Source organism: Calonectris borealis, chromosome 26 (genome assembly GCF_964195595.1).
Source record: "Calonectris borealis chromosome 26, bCalBor7.hap1.2, whole genome shotgun sequence".
Classification (NCBI taxonomy): Eukaryota; Metazoa; Chordata; class Aves; order Procellariiformes; family Procellariidae; genus Calonectris; species Calonectris borealis.
Window position 1 is genome coordinate 1,060,130 of NC_134337.1, and position 14,761 is coordinate 1,074,890.

The following is a 14,761-nucleotide window of genomic DNA, read 5'->3' on the forward strand; positions in this document are numbered from 1 at the left end:
AAAGCAGCAAACTGATGGGTCCCAGGGGAGGTGCTGAATCAATAGAGCTTGCCTGCTCTCCAGCAGGGCATTTATTTGTTAACTTAATAAAAGGGAAATGGCTGTTGCTGAGCTCCAGCTGCAGCCTGAGTGCTGGAGAGCCCATCTTGTAAGGGGACATGGCAGCGCAGACAGCTTTCCCCCGCGGGGATGCAGGCAATCAGCAGGGATGGCACAGGGGCAGCCGCTGCATCCCTTGCTCCTGCTTCGCTGTCCTGGGGCAGGACGTATACCACCTTACAGACACACATACACTCACAAACACATCCACTCGCTCCTGAGGAAGGGGCGCGGGATGGTTGTCGATGAGGCTCTGGCATCTGCTCTGCTAAGGGGGTGTCAAGCATGTGCTTCGTTAAGTTACAAGGTGAATGGTGATGGTTTCCTGGTCCCTTTAGTGAGGTGCGGGACTGTGTGTGCCATTCTCCACTGAGGGTCCAGCCTCAGGAAAAAAGGCAGCTCAGGGTGGAAAGTCCCCCCCAACCCAGGTATCCTTGCAAACATGGCCCCCAGGGGCAAAGGAAGAGAAATGCCAGCTCCTTACATCCTTGCAGGACAACAGGCAGGCTGTATCCTGCTTATCCCCATGATGCTGTACCAGCATGAAGTGCCCTGGAACTTACCTATCCCAGCAGATGCCAAGCCAGCTCCCCCAGGGTGCAGAGCCCTATGCACACATGGCATGTGGCCCCGGTACCTTGGGAACCTCAGGAGGAACATGAGCAGATGGGGTGAAGGGACTGTGCTGTTGAGGTGAAGGCATCCAGACCCCAGAGCAGAAGGCAGCTGCTGGGCTCCACGCTGGGCACAGCTCTGACTTCATTAGCTGTTGTCCACCAGCTGGCATGCCTTGGCTGTCCCAGAGCAGACGGGCAGCTTCTCCCAGGACACAGCCTGGGCTCCTCAAAGTAAACCTCAGCATGCCTCAGTTTCCCCTCACACTCCATTGCTGTTCACCCTGACATCAACACTGACGTGCAGAGCTGGGGTTCCCCTATAGGTCCCACACCTGCTGGGAGATGCTTTTTCCTGCCAAGCCAGAGGTTCCCTGCGTCCCTGGGCAGCGCAGGGCAGCATGTCCATGTGGCATCAGCCCCAGCAATGTGAAGGCAACTGGCAGGGTAGCCGGGACAAGACTCCTTCAGCTCCTCAGTGCCTGCCTGTCCCCAGTCCTGCTCCCTGACGGGCCCTGGACATGTTCTCCCCCGCTAGCCTCCTGAGAGCAGCTCATAGGATGGAGCCTGTTGCCCTGTGGGCACGGTCCTCAGCTGCATGGGTGCCCAGCTTGCTGCTTGGCCCCCACAGCCACACGGTACAGACTGGGCATGCTAGAGAGCTGTGTTGGCACTTGGGCACTGTCCTATCATGCCCATGCCATCAGCCTCACTCCCTTTCCTCTTGGGATGGGCTCTCGCCACGGCCTTGGGCAACCTATAGGGTTACCAGTCCCCAGTCCCAGTGGCTCTGGCAGGAGGACCCAGCTCACCACTGCCTTACGCTGGCTCCTGCTACTCAGTGGTGTCATCCCCTCACACCTCAGAGCTCCAGGATGGGACCAGGTGAAGCCGTGGAGGTGTTTGAGTGATGCCAACCATGTGGGAAGAAAAGCCCTGGAGGTGGTCGTTCACCTCCGTCCTCCTCCAGGCTGTTCACAGAAGCAGGGACCTGCAGGGTCCCGGTCTCTGTCCCCTGTCCCAAACCAAGTCATCATACCCCAGAGCAGGCTGGGAACATCCTTTATTGGCACCATGGGGCTGGAGGGTTTGCTCTGGGGACTATGCGAGGCTGTCATTAACCCCTTTGCAGGGAGGTGTTTCCCTCCCCAGTGCCAAGTGTAATGTGGCCTCGTCAGTGGTGGGTGACTGGGGACAGCGCGTGGAGCGATCGCTGTGCTGAGCACCCCTGCCTCTGCCTGCGTGCACATCCAGCAGTACCTGCACCCTCATCTACAGGCAGTGGTCTCTTGCAGGTTGCCCAGCTCCTGCCGCTGCCCACGAGTGCCTTTGCCAGCCCCTTGCCACAATGCCCCCGTGTTTGTCCACTAGCAGGGAGCTGGGGGCCACGGCAGGAGCTGCATGCCAGCAATGGTGGGGGTGGGCTATCACAGGGACACCATGCCCCCTCCTTGTGTCCCACTCATGGGCAGGAACAGGGAGAGCTGCAGTGCCTCCCCACAGCAGCACCCGAGCCACTGGGGCTAGCTGCGAGGCTTTCCCATTTGCACCTGGGGACAGAGGAGCTGGGTGACAGGCAGAGGCTCAGGGACAGGACAGAGCAGGAGGGCGGGCAGGGGAGGGCAGGCAGGACGCCAGGGGGAATGAGATCCTGTGTGGGACTTGGGTGCTCCCGAGGCCGGTAAGGGAGTCAGGTCCGGCCCAGAGCTACACTGGGATGCACTGGGCAGCACCAGATGCACTGGGATACACCGAGCTGAACCGAGCTACACCAGGCTGATGGAGGCTGCGCTGGGCTGGCAGGGAGCTGACGGCCTCCCCGATCTCCCCCAGCGCCCCGGGGGTCCTTCCACACCAAGATCTGCCAAGGCCCCGCTCCTTCCCGGGGAGGGGCAGCACCCACCCCGCAGGACCTCGGGCCGGGGGGACGCCCTGTACAGCCCAGGACACCCCGGCACACGCTGGCGCAGCCCCGGGGCGGCCCGGAAGAGCCCGGAGGAGCCGCGCGCAGGCGGGAGTGGGGCCGCTGGCCCGGCAGGGGGCGGCGGGGACAAACGGGTGAGTGCGGGTGCGACTGTGAGTGTGTGGGTGTGGGTGTGAGAGTGTGTGTGTGCGACTGTGAGTGTGTGGGTGTGGGTGTGGGTGTGGGTGTGAGAGTGTGAGTGTGTGAGTGTGTGTGTGAGTGTGTGTGTGGGTGTGAGTGAGTGTGTATGAGTGTGTGTGTGAGTGTGAGTGTGTGTGTGAGTGTGTGTGTGAGTGTGTGTGTGAGTGTGAGTGTGAGAGTGTGTGTGTGTGAGTGTGAGAGTGTGTGTGAGAGTGAGAGAGTGTGTGTGTGAGAGTGTGTGTGAGAGTGTGAGAGTATGTGAGTGTGTGTGTGAGAATGTGAGTGTGTGTGAGAGTGTGAGTGTGTGTGTAAGAGTGTGAGTGTGTGTATAAGAGTGTGTGTGTGAGTGTGAGCGTGTGTGAGAGTGTGTGTGACTGTGTGTGTGTGAGTGAGTTTGCGTACATGAGTGTGAATGTGTGTACGTGAGTGTGAATATGTATGCATGTGTGTATGTGACTGTGTGTGTGAGTGTGTGTGAGTGTGAGTGTGTGCGTGAGTGTGAGAGTGTGTGTGTGAGAGTGTGAGAGTGTGTGTGTTTGTGTGTGTATGAGTGTGTGTGACTGTGTGTGTGAGTGAGTTTGCATACATGAGCGTGAATGTGTGTACGTGAGTGTGAATATGTATGCATGTGACTGTGAGTGTGAGTGTGAGTGTGTGCGTGAGTGTGAGAGTGTGTGTAAGAGTATGAGTGTGTGTGTGAGAGTGTGAGTGTGTGAGTGTGTGCGTGAGTGTGTGAGTGTGTGACTGTGAGTGTGTGCGTGAGTGTGAGAGTGAGTGTGAGTGTGAGTGTGTGCGTGAGTGTGTGAGTGTGAGTGTGTGTGTGTGTGTGAGAGTGTGTGTGTGAGTGGGTGACTGGGGGGATGTGTGCGTAGGGGGGCTGTGCGGGGGGCACAGGACTGTGCCTGTGTCTCTGTGCCTGTGCGCGCCCGTTCCCCCGCGTGTCCGCGTGTCGGCAGTGCCGCTGCGGGGGGCGTGTCCCCGCCGCCCCGCCCCGCCTGGCACCTGGGGCCGCCCGCCCCCGCCCCGCCCCCGCCCCTCCCTCCCCCTCCCCCACCCGCCGCCGCCCGTGGATGCTCTCGGGCAGCGGCGGCCGCGGTGCCCGGGCGGCGGGGGCATGGCGGCCCCGGACAGCTGTGTCAAGGTGGCCGTGAGGTGAGTGCCGGGGGTGGGCTGGGGGGGCTCGGTGCCTCCGGTGTGGGGGGCGCGCATCCCCGGGGGGCGCAGGGAGCTCGGTGCACCCGGGGGCCCGGTGCCCGCCGGCGGGTTGGGGGCTGCAGCTGCGTGTGCGCGGCGGGGTGCTTGCGGATGCCCGGCTCGGCGCTGACCATCCGCGGGGCAGTGAGTCCCCCCCGACTCGGGTTTTGCCGCCCCCCCGGTCCCCCTAGCTCCACCGCCGCCGCTGCTATCCTCCCCACCCTCTACTCCGCATCGTTTCGGGGCTGCCTCCCGCTCCCCCGCTGCGCAGCCCCGAGATGCCCACCTCGCCTCCCATCCGTTGCGGCTGGGCCGGGGGGGCGAGGCTGGGGACCCCTTCACCTGGAGAGTTGGCTGTTGCCCAGCCTGTGCAGCTCGGTAGCTCCTGGCTGCGTCGCGGGTGGGTTTGGCCCCCAGTGGTGTCAGGCAAGATGCCGGGGGGGTGTGGTGGGGGTTCCCTGCCTGCCCCCCCCCCCCCATCCCCTCCCCCGCTAGGTGGTAGGGAACGGTGCGGCATCTCGGTGTCCTTTGTGCTGACTCCGGGCTGGGAACAATGCGCCTTCCAGATCGTGCACCTCAATAAAGGAGCTGCCGGCGGCAGCTAATTCATGCGGCCCGGGGGGGCCGCGGGAGCTCGAGGGGCGCTGGGCTGGGCGGCAGCGGCGGGGCAGACCACGCATCGTCTGCAGAGCCCCACGGGGGCGGGTGAAACCGGGGGGCTCTTTGTTAGCGCCGTGCCAGGCTGGGTGTATTCTGTGCACAGCCGCTGGGGTCCCGCAGACCGGCGTCGTTTTTGCTTCTCTCTGCCCCGAGAGGAGGAAGGAGCCCCCGGAGGAAGGGGGGGTACGAGCCCCGCCGAAGCCAGCGGGAGGGGCAGGGAGGGATTCTGCCCGGCTGTCACGGCCGGAGCTGCCGTCCCGCGTGGCAGCCAGCATGGGGATGGGACCGAGCGTGCGGCTTCCCCCCGATCGCCCCGTGCCTGCGCCGGGTCAGCCCGCGTCTTCCGGACAAGCGTGAGCCCGGCCTGGCCCTCGGCGCCTCAAGCTCCCGTGCAGGGTGTCTGAGTGGAGCTGGGTGAGGGAAGGATCGGGTCCCCGTGGGGACACGGCGTGGCAGGCCCAGCCCCACGCGGTTACACTGACCTCCCCGTCTGGCTGTGCCTGCCTTGTCTCCCACGTGGGGCTGCAGGGTCACCCTGGGGGGGGCAGGGCATGCCGTGTTCCCCTGTCCACACCCCTAACGGCACGAGGCAGATTGGGGTGCTGATGGCAGTCTGCGTTAGTCCTCGGAGGAGGATTTGTGGAGGGCACTTCCCTGGCCGGTCCCTGCTTGCCTGGGCAGAGCAAGAGCACAAAAGATGCTGGGTGCAGCGTCAATGATGGAGGGAGAGAAGATGGGTGTGGGGCTGTGCGCATTGCTGCGTGTGTGCATGTCTGTGTGCGTGTGCATGCGTGTGTGTGCACCAGGACACCTCCCAGCACTGCCTGCCCATCCAGTCTTCCTGTCTTGGAAGCAGGCGGTGGTGATTTTCTGCCTTGCTCCGTTCGAGAGGCTGAGAATTGGGGCCAGGCTGTGGTTTTAAAGGATGGGGGAGCTGCAGGGGAGGTGACAGCATCCCCCTCCTGCGGATGCTGCTGGGGTGCCTGCGCAGGGGCAGGGCTGGGCTGTACCGAGGTGGGGGCGTCCATGCCAGGACACTGACCCGGGAACCGAGTGATCCTGGCGGCTGGGGGTGGAGATTTCCTGCTGACTGGACTCTTCCCGTCCTCCATCCTGCATTTCTCTCTGGATGAAGCCTTTTAACAAAGGCCCAGTTCAACGCTGGGGTCCCTTTTGCCCGGAAGATGGAGTGGGTGCCGCTGGGGATGGTGGCTGTGGAGTCATTTCTGCTGGGTTCTTCCCACCTAATCCCTTTGGCCCCTGCCAGGGATGGGGTCCAGGACTGTCCGGTGCATGGGGAGGGGATCACGACCGGGAGGTGACTTGAATATGCAGCATTGCAGTGGGGCTGGGGTGTCCATGGCAAGGAGCTGGGGTGGGGCTGTGTCCAACTTTCTACCACCCCCTCCTTGAGGGTGCGAGCTGGCATCCCACTTGGTGCAGCCGGTGGGTGCCGGGCAGCAGGGGTGACTGCGGTGCCGAAGGTGAGCCGGCAAGACAAAGGAGGAGGGCTGGGAGCAAGGAGGCTGCGAGACAAAGCAGGCAGGTCGCAGCGCCGTGTGGGAAGGTGGCTCCTGAGGCTGGGCTGAGTGCGCAAGGGCCGAGCCGCTCTCCCTGTGGACTACCTGGCTTTTCTGACAAAGCAGCCCCGGGTGGCTGGTGATGGGTCCCCTCCTGCCCTGTGCTGGGAGCAGAGCCAGGTTTTCCTTTGTGAGCGCTCGTGACAGCCCACCGGTGGAGCGGCCAGGCTGCAGGAGTCTCCAAGAGCCCCCAGTCTCCGAGCAAGCCTGCCCACAGATCCCGCCTCCCTTGGCCATCAAAGCATGGAAAAGGTTGAATGCCTCTGGGGTGCGGCAGGACACGAATCAAAGCTCCCCTTTTGTCCCTTTATAATAATGTGAATGTGCCAGCTGTGCCATTTCTTCAAGGTCTCTGTGTCCGTGCCGCTGGTGGGAGCGAGGTGGGAACTGGGGAAGGGCCAGGAAAACGACGGGGGAAGCGATGGGGGCTTTGGAGGAAGGTGCTGTGTGCTGCTGGGGTTAAACAGCTGAGTGATGGGGATGGTCCAGCCAATGTCAAGAGGTGCTACAGCCACCAGGACCCCTCTCTGGGGCCTCACAGAGCCCTCAGGGTAGGAGGAGTGGGGACAGAGGAGCAGGGGTGGTGGGCTGTGCTGTCCTTGGGGGGGGGACACCAGTTCTTGCTGGTTCTCCTGGCCTGGCAGGAGGAGGCAGGAGAGATGCTGTGGCCTTTCACTGTCAACTTCACAGGTTCCCATCTTCCTCTTGGGAGACCTCCGGCTGCCCCATTGGCACTGATTGGGGCGCAGGGGCATTATTTAGGCTTCCTGCATGCCAGGAGTGAAATGGCCGGTACCTGCTGCAGTACTGCTGTTGGCAGAGGGAAATGCAGGCCCAGCGGCTGCTCCTGGCCCAGGGGCTGATTTGTACCTGCACCTTGTAGCTGCAACTCAGACCTGCGCCGTCTGCAAGGGCAGGGCTGGATCCTGCTCCGACTCCCGCCCTCCCTGCAGGCAGGGTCTGCCTTCACTTGCCCATCAGCGTTAAGCCTAGCGTGTCACTTCATGGGCGTGCCTGAGCTTGCCGGCTCTGGTGGATGCTGCTGGGGAGGAAGCGATGGGGCTGAGCTGTTGGCAGCGGTCGGGCTGGGCGCCCGCGCGCCCTGCACTGGTGTAACGGTGTCAGCTGGGAAGCCGCCGCGCGCCACGATGGTGTCGAGCGGAGCGGCCAGGGAGGCCCTCACTCCTTGCTGCTGGGGGGGGTTTCCTCAGAGTCTGGGGAAGGCAACAATTGCTGTTTCCTTCTGTAGGTGACCTTCAAATGGGTGGTTGCAACGCAGCCCGCTCGGCAGCTCCCCGCTCGTGCCCTCCATCCGGGAGCACAGCCATCGATTTGAGGCTTGTGCCTCCCCTTGAGCCGCAGCAGCACCCCTCCCTGCAGCACCCCTCCCCTCCCTGCAGCACCCCTCCCCTCCCTGCAGCACCCCTCCCCTCCCTGCAGCACCCCTCCCCTCCCTGCAGCACCCCTCCCTGCAGCACCCAAGCTCGCAGTCAGGTGCTGTTGGCTCTTGCAGCCGCAGCAAGCCGGGGGTGCAGTGGGGGGAGCGGGACTCGCTGTGCTGGTTGCAGGAGGTGGAGCCCAGCCCCATTGCACGAGGGTGGTTTTGCTGTGTCAGGAAGGGCTGATGGCGCGTATTGACCCAGAGGCCATTAAACTCCTTGGCCGGGGGAGGTCTGAGAAGCCGGGCTGGCTGCAGAAATGCTCCCTGAGGGCACTTTCAGACTGCCTAGCTCATCAGAGAGAAAGCGGCACCCCCTATGCCAGAGCTGCCCGTGGCACCCAAGCACGCTTGGTCGGCTGCGGAGACTCAGGAAACGGAGCTTGTGAAATTGGGGAAGGAAGTTGAGTCGGATTTCAAGTTTATTTAAACCCTGCAACCTCCAGTGCTCTGCTGCTCTCATAAACACTCCTGCCGTGATGCTCTGCGCTCCACACAGGCAGCCCGGTGCTGGCTGTCTCCTGCCCCGGGGAGCTGCTCCCACCTCCTCCTCGGGAAGAAGGACGGATGTGCTGCTCTGGACGGGACAGACTGATGCGCCCATCACCATGTGCCCTGGAGAGCCTCGGCTCAGGGGGAGCATGCTGGCAAAGGCCAGGCGCTGGAATCAGCTGGGCTCCCGGCCCTGCCAGGGTCGTGGCATCTTTGCTGCCATGTGGCCAGGGCTCCTCTGCCTGCTGGGGCAGTTTCTGCGAACCCAAAGCCTCCGGGACCAGCTGGGTCGGTCCCCGAGGAGGCGGAGTTGTTGTAGCCCTTCCAAACCAGCTCCTCCCAGGGCAGTTTTGAGTCCGGATGGAGAGGTAGTGTGAGCCCAACTCGTGCCACGCTGGTGCATGTGCTGCCCAAGGGCTCCAGCATGGAGAGAGGTGGTACAGCCTGGTACCCACTGCCCACCATCACCACGGTGCTGCTGCAGCTCTGAGCCCCGTCGGTGTGGTCCGGGGGGGGCACTGTGGAGTGGCTCGTGGGACACTGTCTCCTGCCAGGTCTGGCTGGTGTTGGGCTGGTTTTGCTCAGATGTCAGAGGGCTGTGCAGGGGAGAGATGGGGCAAACCCACCCCACTGCATGGGATGTGCCCGGCTCCTGTGGTGATGGGGGGGACAACCCATCCTGATGTGGTGGCACAGCCCAGCCCTGGGGTGCCCTATCTCCCATCTGCGGGGCTGGGAGGCTCCCTGGCGAGCAGCTCTGATCCCGGGAAGGAAATATCTCAGGAGGCTGCTATAGCCTGGGGGTACTGGGTAGGCAGAGCACCGGTGTGGGCACACCCAGCTGCTTTCCCCATCCTTTGCCTCCACGGAGGGCAGCTCAGCCCTGGCAGCGGGGGCCCCCCATGTCCCATGGCTGTTTTGCTGCTGTGCTGAACCCCTCCGGGCGAGCTGTTGCTCTTTGGGGCTTCCTAGCCCCCGTGTGATGCAGGGGTATGCGTGCTCTCGGCTCCCAGTGAGCAGGGTTAAATTGGCCTCCCTGGTCTGGAGAGAGATGTCAGGGGCTGTGGCGGGTGAGGGGCCCCATGGGGTCTCGGAGGGAAGCGCTGAGCCCAGGTGTGTGGGCGCAAGGGGTTTTTCTGCACCTGGCTTCAATCAGGCACGCACTTGCCGGCTTTTACAGCGGAAATGTTAGAAAGGGGATGGAGATGGTGCCGGTGCGAGGGGGGAGCAGGGCCACACCCTGCGGTCAGATGCAGACACGCCATTGCCTGCAGCATCGCTTGGAGCAAAGCAGCTTTAAGAGGCTTTTGGTGCCTGCACCCATCACCCATCAGTAAGGGATTTAAATATGTAATGCCATGAAGTCTCAGGAATTTGGGAGGCTGGGGCTGTCTCTAAGCCAGAGGACAGAGCCAGCTGCGGCTTTCCTGTACCAGCAGTGAAACTGGGGGCAGGAGGAAATTGCAGAAGATGAAGCCCTAAACAAAGCTGTCAGGAACACAGCTCCTGGCCCCCCAAGAGGGAAGGCGATACCCCCACTGAGCCTGGTGCTAATTGAGGAGCCAGCCCTGGCCGGGTGATTGTCGTGCTGTTCCTCCTGGAAGGGGTGACTGGTCCTGGTGGTCCCACGGGGCTGTTTCCTGCCGGAGGCTGTCAAAACAGTCCCTGTCGTTGGTTAAACAGCTGGCAGGTTTGGGGTGTGGTGGATTGTGAGGGCAGCTGCCGCCGGGCTCTGCTGCAGGAGATCAGCATGCCGCAAGGCGACTCCCTGCCCTGGTTGGATGCCGATGGGTGTCTGCTTTGGCTTGGTGGCAGGGAAGGCAACCGGCCTCCCGCCACCCCTTCCCCTCCAGGCAGACCAGGAGCTGGTCCAGTGCTGCCCTGGCATGTCCCCGTGTCCCCGCTGGCTCTGCACTGCTGTGAGGCCAGGGGCAGCTGACAGCCTCATCCTGCCGGGCACCTGCCGCTCTACCCTGCTCCACGTGGATACAACACAGTTGTCGTCCCCATTTCCAAGTGAGGGTTTGGGGCTGAGCTCGAGGCCCCAAGGATCCCAGCGAAATCCCTTCCCCTCCTCTGCAGCTCACTGGGGCCAGGACGTGGTGGGGGAGGTTTGCTTGCTGTAGCCGAGCCTGGCCCCAAGCTCCCCTGTCCCGTGGTGCGCCCACCCCACGTAACCCCACAGGGCTGTGAACACCTCCCTGCCCATCCGCCCATGCCCGGCTGTTGTTCTTGGTGGGTGCCTCTGTGGTGTCCTGGGGGGATGGCTCAGCGGCCCCCCTCCAAGCTCTGGGTCTGTTCTCCCAGTGTTGCCAGCCCCACGTCTGGGCCAGCTCTGGAGACTGGCACTGGGGCAGCCCAAGGGGCATTCCTGCACCCATCTGGCCCTCCCCAGGGCTGGAAGATTTAATAAAGGACCTTCTGCCCGCCTGCCCCTGGGCTTTGCTGCAGCCCAGGCCCCGCAGGCTCTCAGCCCCCTCCCCGGGGAGCGGTTCATCCTGGCCTTTAGCACCAGGCACAAAACTGCCTCCCTGGGCTCTTCCTTCCTCCTCAGCCACCGCGTGGGGCACGCCTGAGTGCTGGAGCCCAAGGACCCAGGTACGGGTGCTTGGGGAGAGGGATGGAGGTGCTGGGCGCAGGAGGCTCAGTGGGGAAGGGTGGAATGTGCCGGGTCTGTTCGGCATGCTCTTCCCCAGAAGGCGCAAGTCGCTTCCCCCGTGAGCTTCATGCGAGCTTCTGCACTGCCGGGTATAATAACCCAAATAACCCATTGGCAGAGCCCTGTGGGTGTGCTGGGGCACGCTGCTTGGGTGGCCGGAGTGGGATGTCTCCATCCCTGCGCTGGTCTGGGAGGAGATGAGCAATGCTGGCAAAGGAGGAAAGGCGTCGTGTTGGGGGAGAAAAGCTGGAGCTGGGCTCCTGGTCCTTGCCTTCCTCTCTGCTCTCCAAGCGCTGAGCAAGGGCAGTTCCTTGGCCCAGCGTTGCAGGGCTGGGAGGCACAACCCAGCCCCTGCCTGTGTTGGGGGGGGAGTCTCATGCTGCACCTGCCCGAGGAGGTGGTTAGGGCAAAAAGCCTGTTCCCTTCCCAGCTGTGGGACCAGGTTTGCTCCTGGGTGCTTTGTAGCATTCCCCGTCCTGCTGGCCAAGGGCTTGGGATTCTTTTTTTGGGGGGGAGGGTGGAGAGGCACCTCTTTTGTGCCCTCCGCTCTCCTGTCTTGTGGGCAAGTTGCTCCAGATGTTCCCTGTGGGGGACCCCCGCCAAGATCGGGTTGTTTTCCCAGTGGCAATCACAGCGTGCCAGAGGGCTGCAGGTGTGCCTGCTTTCGGGGGGCCGGGAAAGCCTTATCTCCAGTATGGATGCACCAGGACTGGGGTGGGACAGGGACATGGGGACCTCACAGGGGCACCTGGGAAAGGGAGAGACCGTGTGGGTGTGACTTACTCGCTTGGGAGGAAATGGGAGCCTCAGTACCCGGGTGCAGAATTGGGAGGGGGAGTGTGTCCGTCTGTCTCTGTCAGACCCGTGGCATCTCTGTGCCCCCGCAGGTTCAGGCTGATGGCCCGTCAGGCCCAGGGTCTCCTGGTGAACCATGGTTTCCTATTGCCCTCCAGTAATTGCTGCTGCTGAGCTGGTGGTTTCATGGCTATTCCCACGCTGTCGGAGGGGAGTGGGGAGCCTGCTGGGGTGTGCGTCGAGTCGCGTGTGCTGCCACACGTGTGTTTCCTTGTGCTACCCACCCCACCTGGGGTTTTGGGGCCCTGCAACCCTTTGCAAGTAACTGTCCTGGGTTTGTCATTTGCAAACATCCTCGTGGTGTTTCCTAGCCTCTTCTCTTGGGTAGGTTCAGCATGGAGCTGATGGCATTTGCCAGTCGCTTATGGGGGTGAAGGAGGAGTCCAGGGAGATCCCAAACTCAGTCCGCTCCTGCTCCCCTCTAGGCTGGATAAAGCACGATCCTGTGCTTCGCCCGGCCCTGCTAGTCTCTGCCCGCTGCCTTGGGATGAGTGTCCCCAGGTGCTGGGTCCCGGTGCAGGCAGTGCATCCCTCGTCCCCGACCTGCAGAGGGTCTTGGTGCAGAGCAGATGGCGCGGCTCAGCACTGGTGTGCTCCTGCCAGAGCTAATGAGCAGCACATGGTGGCTGCCAAAGCCTGATTTAAAGGTTTCCCTAAGCCTGGGAAAGCCTGGAGCTGGAGGATTAGGGAGGGCCTGGGGGGTTCTGGGGTCCAAGGCAGCAGGGTTTGCCCCGCAGGGGAGCAGGCTGGGCAGGTGGGAGCTGGGCACAGCCAGCACATCTGTGTGGAGGATCTGTATTGGAGTCGCTTCCTTGGGGGATGGATGTGGGGTGGAGGCATGTCCCTCCGCTGAGCCGTGTCCAGCATGCCTCCACGCACACCCCAGCTCTCTGGGGACCTGCCTGTCCCCAGGTTGCCCAGCACTGTGGGGGTTGGAGACCCAGCAGCTAGGGAGTTCCATCTTGCCCCTGGTGCAGGTCCAGCCGTGCTGGCCATGGCACCCTCTGCTTTGGCAGTGTTTGGCGGGAGCACAGGCACCGATCATATGGTGTGGGTGGCTCTGCAGGCAGGCTGAGCCCGGCACTTTCCTGTGTTGTGCACGCTCCTGCTAGGAGGTGGCTTGCTATATCTCTTAATTGGAGCATTTGCTGACCAGACCTGGCAGTCCTCAGGGAGCCTGATTCAATTTTCTCTGATTGCTGAGCTGCTTCCCTGCCGCGGTAATTAAATGTTTAACTTTGTCTTGATTTGGGTCCAAAGCAATCTGTGTGCCGCCAGCCCTTGGCAGCCAACCCTCTCCTGGGACCCCAGGAGGGTCAGGGGGGAATGGGGCCGGGGACATCCCTTCCCGGGCAAGGGGGCAGATCCCCCCACGGGATCAAGCCACGCTGAGCTGCTGTCTGCTGGTGAGGGCGGGCAGCCCCACGCTTGCTGTGCTGGCCTGGAGATATGGGAAAACCTGGAGCACTTTGCTTTGATCTTACTGTGGTGATGCTGGCAGCACCCAGCTGCCTGGGGAGCTGCTTGGCTAGGTTGAGTGCCTCGTACGCCACTACGCTGCACCCCACGTGCCACACACTGTCTTGTCTGTTGGGTTTGCAATGCCCGGGGTGTCCTTGACCCATAGGATGTCCTAGGGGAGCATGGACGATGTTAGAGCTGCTCTCCTCCTGGCTGCCCTGTGCTGCTGGGTGGGATCAAAGGGCAGCAGCAAAGCATGGAGGGCAGGTTTGGGGCAGAGGAGAGCAAAGCATGGGAGAAGCAGAAGGGATAGTGAGGTTGGAAGATGGGCTACATGCGAGTCTGGGCTGTCTGGCAGATGCTCCTGCAGCTCCGATGCAGAGGAGGCTGGAGGAAGCGCAAGCAGGGCGAACGCAGGTGCACAGAGAGCGGGGGATAGAGCAATGGGGGAGTGGGGATGGGAGCAGGGTGAACAAAGGTGATGCGGAGATGGGAGGGGGGACAGGAGTGGGGTGAACACGGGTGATGTGGGGATGGGAGTGGGGTGAATGCAAGGTCATGTGGGGAGGGGAAATGGGGCAAATGCGGGCAATGTGGGGAGCAGGGTGATGCGGGGACGGGAGCAGGGTGAACGCAGATGATGCAGGGAGCGGGGATGGTAGCAGGATGAATGCCGGCAATGTGGGGAGCAGAGCCAGGTGCTGCCTGGGCTTGCCCAGCCCACCTGTCTTGGCAGGCACATCCACAGCAGCTGGGCTGCGCGGCTGGTTGGGGTCTGCCAGCTCAACCTCTGCCAGCCCACACCGGCAGAGGTGCCCACAGCCAGGTGGGGGGCAGTGCCCCAGCCCCTCACCTGGTGCCAGAGCTGCCAGCATTGCAGCAGGACAGGGTGGACAAGAGCAAGTGGGTCCAAGCCTCCGGGGCCTGGCACAGAGAGGGAAAATGCCGTGGAACATTTCCACCTGCCGCTTCCTGGCCCTCTGGCTCGGCTCCCTGGGAAACCAGTCTTGCCTGGCTGGGCAGCCTCCTCAGCTCTGGCCTTGGGAGCAGAGAGGAACGGCTCCTTGCAGGGGGTCTGCAGGCAGCCATCCTCCCTCCCAGAGTGGTCTTGGAAGGATGGGATCTCCCTGCTGCAGCTGGGCAGGCTCTGCCCATCTGCAGTTGCAAGGTTATAAAAGGCAGCGAAAGGCAGCTGCAGCTGGGGGGTTGCCTGCACCCCCTATCTGGAGCGGCTGCCCTGCAGCCCCCTGGCAGTGCTGAGAAATATTGCTGAGTGGGTGTGTGCTCGGCCTCCCTGGGGAGCTGAGACAGCCCCTGTTTGAGGTGGATGATGCTAGGTGATGGGTCTGGGGGAGGCTGGATCCCCTCCGCCCCGTGCCCATCCTCTCCTGCTGGGCTGTGCCCAGTGGGATGGTCAGCCTGCCCCAGGGGTGGCTATGTCTCAGCAGGGTGATGCAGCCCGGGGGGACCTTGGCGTGTGCCTGGCTGTGGGCGCAGGCAGTTTGGTATGTGTGGGTGTTGTGGCTCTCACCATGGGCAGGAGGGCTATGGGAGTGTGCTACCACAGCTTTGGCAAAGTGCTGGGGGCCAAAGGATGCTCCTGCG

General features: G+C 62.8%; 1 protein-coding gene across 1 annotated transcript in view; it reads left to right on the forward strand.

Moving 5' to 3' along the window:
* Positions 1-3,895: 3,895 nt before the first annotated feature.
* KIF21B (kinesin family member 21B) overlaps positions 3,896-14,761 on the forward strand; it is a 40,867-nt gene continuing 30,001 nt past the window's right edge. Inside the window, exon 1 of the mRNA XM_075174481.1 lies at positions 3,896-3,969. Coding sequence (XP_075030582.1) covers positions 3,932-3,969 — 38 coding nt within the window. The 5' untranslated portion in view covers positions 3,896-3,931. The remainder of the gene's footprint in view (positions 3,970-14,761) is intronic.